This window comes from Bison bison, unplaced genomic scaffold (genome assembly GCF_000754665.1).
Source record: "Bison bison bison isolate TAMUID 2011002044 unplaced genomic scaffold, Bison_UMD1.0 scf7180017864218, whole genome shotgun sequence".
Taxonomy (NCBI): Eukaryota; Metazoa; Chordata; class Mammalia; order Artiodactyla; family Bovidae; genus Bison; species Bison bison.
This window is the reverse complement of record NW_011494790.1, coordinates 4,536,201-4,540,068: the sequence shown is the minus strand read 5'-3', so window position 1 is coordinate 4,540,068 and position 3,868 is coordinate 4,536,201. Positions and strand designations below refer to the sequence as shown.

General features: G+C 41.7%; 1 protein-coding gene across 1 annotated transcript in view; it reads left to right on the top strand.

The window, feature by feature from the left end:
- Positions 1-52: 52 nt before the first annotated feature.
- Positions 53-3,868, top strand: part of SGTB (small glutamine-rich tetratricopeptide repeat (TPR)-containing, beta) — a 48,567-nt gene continuing 44,751 nt past the window's right edge. Inside the window, exons 1-2 of the mRNA XM_010845527.1 lie at positions 53-236; positions 1,394-1,513. Coding sequence (XP_010843829.1) covers positions 1,414-1,513 — 100 coding nt within the window. The 5' untranslated portion in view covers positions 53-236; positions 1,394-1,413. The remainder of the gene's footprint in view (positions 237-1,393; positions 1,514-3,868) is intronic.

The following is a 3,868-nucleotide window of genomic DNA, read 5'->3' as shown; positions in this document are numbered from 1 at the left end:
CCCCATGCGTCTCGCACCGCCCCGGGGGCGGTTCTGGCGAGACGGGGGCCCGGAGCCAAGCGCAGCGAAAGGTGGGCTGAGGGGCGGCGGCGGTCTGGGAGCCGGGGAAGTTTGGGCCACCTCTGGCGGCGGTGCTGCGCTCCCGAGCCAGGCTGAAGCCCGGAGAACCAGGGGGCAGGCGGACACACTTACGGACGCCCTCGGGCCGCTGCCACCGTTTCGCATCCTCTTCCCTGGTAAGGGGCTTCTGTGTGGGAAGGGTGCGTCTCCCGCCGCCCCAGTCCGGGCCTGCACGGCTCACCCGCCGCAATCGCTGTTGAGGCTAAGGCGAGGCCTGGGTAACGAAGGGAGGGAGAAGGAGGTCGATGTGCTCCGGGGAGAGGAATGTGGGCTCCGGGGAGAGGAATGGGGAGAAGCCTGGAGGAGGTTGGACTTCATTTTGCCTCGCGTCCCCTCTCCCCCTCCCCATTCTTTTTGCACCCTTCTGCCCTGGGTCCTTATTTAGGACTTGTAATCCCGTGGCCTATAGGCTGGGCTCTCTTTTAAAATAAGCACCGAGTAGTAAACGTCCTCGCGGTGGGTACCACACCCTGGCTTTGAATTAGGGAACCTGGGGAACAGATGGATGATGCGATTTAGTGGAAATAAGCCATTAATGCCATCTGGCCCTGCGCCACTGTTTGGATGCGATAGTATTCCATGTGAATGAACATGACCCGGAGCTTCCAGTCTGTCCACGAGAGCACAGCTACTGCAGAGAGCATTGGTCGGCTTGTAGTATCCATCGACTCGGGCAATAATTATCTGACATGTCTGTTGATTAAATAGAAATGCCATTTTTATTAAAAATGACCCTCAATGGTTGAACAACCTTTCACTAATAAATTTCCTCATCCGGTAACTGTCTCCACCTACAAAAGTAGGTGGACTGTAAATTATGCATTCATTTGAAAAAAAAATCTCATGAAATAAAGGAAGATGCCCTGGGTGGATCAGCTTCTGAGTCAGCAGTATGAAATCTCCCTCAAAATAGTACTAAAGCCTTTTGGGGATTTCTGTATCTGTACCCCTATGCTTATCTAGATACCTACCATATAAACTGTTAAGATATAGTGAGCTGTTCAGTGAGAATCTAAGCTTATGTTGTACATGTTTTGAGAAAAAATTTACTTTTGCAAGTTTTAACATAACCTAATATTCCTAGGTGTAAATGAAAATGTCATACATTACCATATCAATATTTTGTGCTCTCTTGACTTTAAAAGAAAGGAGTGAAAGTAATACAAGCTTTTGCTTTTTACCTTTAGTGTAATTTATGACCTTTGTGATTTATAATCTTCTTCACTGCTTCTTTAAAATTACTTAGTTCAGTGTTTTCCTTTTTCTTATCAAGGAAAAGTTTAAGCTTTAAACATGTCATCCATCAAGCACCTAGTTTATGCAGTTATTCGTTTCTTACGGGAACAAAGTCAGATGGATGCTTATACCTCAGATGAGCAAGAAAGTTTGGAAGGTAGGCACCTGTTCTCTGTGTTCATTTGTGTTATGATTATAAAGACTAAAAATACTATAAGTCTGACTTTATGATCTGTTGTTTCAAAATCAGAATATCTTGATTTTTCAAGAAGAGAGACCTTATGGTGTAATGTTTTTATCCTCTGAGGCTTTTTTTTTTTTTCCAGTTAACAACAAGATAAGAGGACTTTTGTTTCTTTATTGAACAACTATTATGTGTCAGAACTATGCTATTCATCTTATAGGGAAATTTTTATCCATGGTAACTGTTAAGTTCGTTATTATCCCCATTCAACAGAGAAGTAAGAGAAACACGATAGATTAATCTAACACAGCTAATATGTGACAAAGCTGAGATTTAAATCCTGGTTCTTACTCTGAAGATCCTCTCTTTTAATAGAAAAGCATCCAGTTTAGAATCAATATCTGAAAACACCTTAGTCATTATTAAAGCACTATGCAAAAGTCTAATAACTATTAATCTCTGATAACTTCCTACTGGGGGACTTGAAATAAGAGGATATCACCCTTGTTTTATGTTAGCTTTAAATATTAGATTTGGTAATCTGTAAAGTTGAGCAGGACTTGGACGATATCACATGTTTCCTTGACACCATCTTTCTGCTTCATGCTTATGCATTAGAAAATTTAAATTCAGTATAACCGTAAGAAGATAGAATTCTGCAGATGGGTTCGTGGAGGTTCAGTGAGCCAGCTTCCTTGTGGCCTAAAGACTTAATTATTTCAATAAGATAGTGCATTGGGGAGAATTTAATACATAACAGTACAATTTGAATTTTCCATCTTGAGCTGTTTCTCCTATAAAGGGGGACACATCTATTAATTTCAACAAGTACTTCCCCTGTGAATATGCTTTAGGAAGTGGGGATGAAAATTGAGCATTTGCTCTAAATCTGCTTGCAATCTGGTGAGATAATCTTTCCAGGTGGCAGTGAGAGGAGCTTGTGACTCGCAGTTGGAGATTGCAATCAGTCCATTAAGGTCTTTTTGTCCTCCTTGCTTGTTAGACCATGTGAAGATAAAGGCGACTGGTTATCTAAGGAAAATGTTGTTTATAGTTCCTCTGTAGCAAACAGATAATGGAATCATTTAATTAAAGATGTTTGTTTTCTCATCAAAGGCAGTATAATACTTTTAAGGGCCTGAAAGAAAATTAAAATAAAAAAGTAAATTTTTTTTTAAAACCAAGATGTTGTGTCCTATTTTGAGGATAGTATTCAGCCAAAAATATGTGTCTTCAGCTGTGTGTTATATATGGCAGTCAGAAATGGTGCCAATTGTTTTTGACCGACCCCTATTTTTGACTCAGTGAGTCTAATTTAATTGAACATAAAATCATGTGCTAATGTCTGCCCACCTTCTAGGCATTTAAAAAAGCTCTCGGAGAGGAGCCTGAATTCTCATACTAGCTTTACCACTACAGGGAAGCTAGTGTATTATCATCAGCTTTGAACTTTGTCATCTGATTGTGTCACCCAGTCCTGTTAATTGTCATCTGCTGACATCTGCTTCGTGTTTTGACTGTTGTGGCTCCTGCTCACTGCCTCTCTAACACTATCCTGTCTTGATTCTTGATGATTGTAATACATTCATTCATAATGCTTCCAGTTCTCTCCCACTAAGTTCCTTGACCTTCTCTACTTCAGTGATCTCACCACTCACTTGCTTGGTCATAACCTAGACCAGTGGTTCTCAGTTTGGTGTGATTGTATAGTATCTAGAGAGCTTGGGGTGATTTTGTAGTATCTAGAGATATTTTGCGGAGAAGGCGATGGCACCCCACTCCAGTACTCTTGCCTGGAAAATCCCATGGGCGGAGGTGCCTGGTAGGCTGCAGTCCATGGGGTCGCGAAGAGTTGGACACGACTGAAGCGACTTAGCAGCAGCAGCAGAGATATTTTGATTGATATGATGGGAGTGGGGCTGGTACTACTGACATCTAGTTGGTAACGGTCACAAATAAGGATACCACAGATGCTCAAGATGGACCCTAACAATAAAGAGTTGTCTAGTCTAAAATATCAGTTGCCAAGGTTGAGAAACTCTTCCCTAGGCCATGTTGTTGTTATTCTCCATAAACTCTGTCTTAAACATTTCACTTCCACTGCCTGTTTTTCCAACTCACTCACAGAATTCATACTCCATCAGTTCTTTGACCCTACCAGTACCTCCACGCTGTTGATCCCTTATCTTTCCACACCCCTCTTCTTCTTTTTTTTTGCTTTATTTTTTTATTGGAATATAATTGCTTTACAATGTTGTGTTAATTTCTGCTGTACAGCAATGTGAGTCAGCCATATGTGTATATATGTCTCCACTCTCTCTTGAGCCT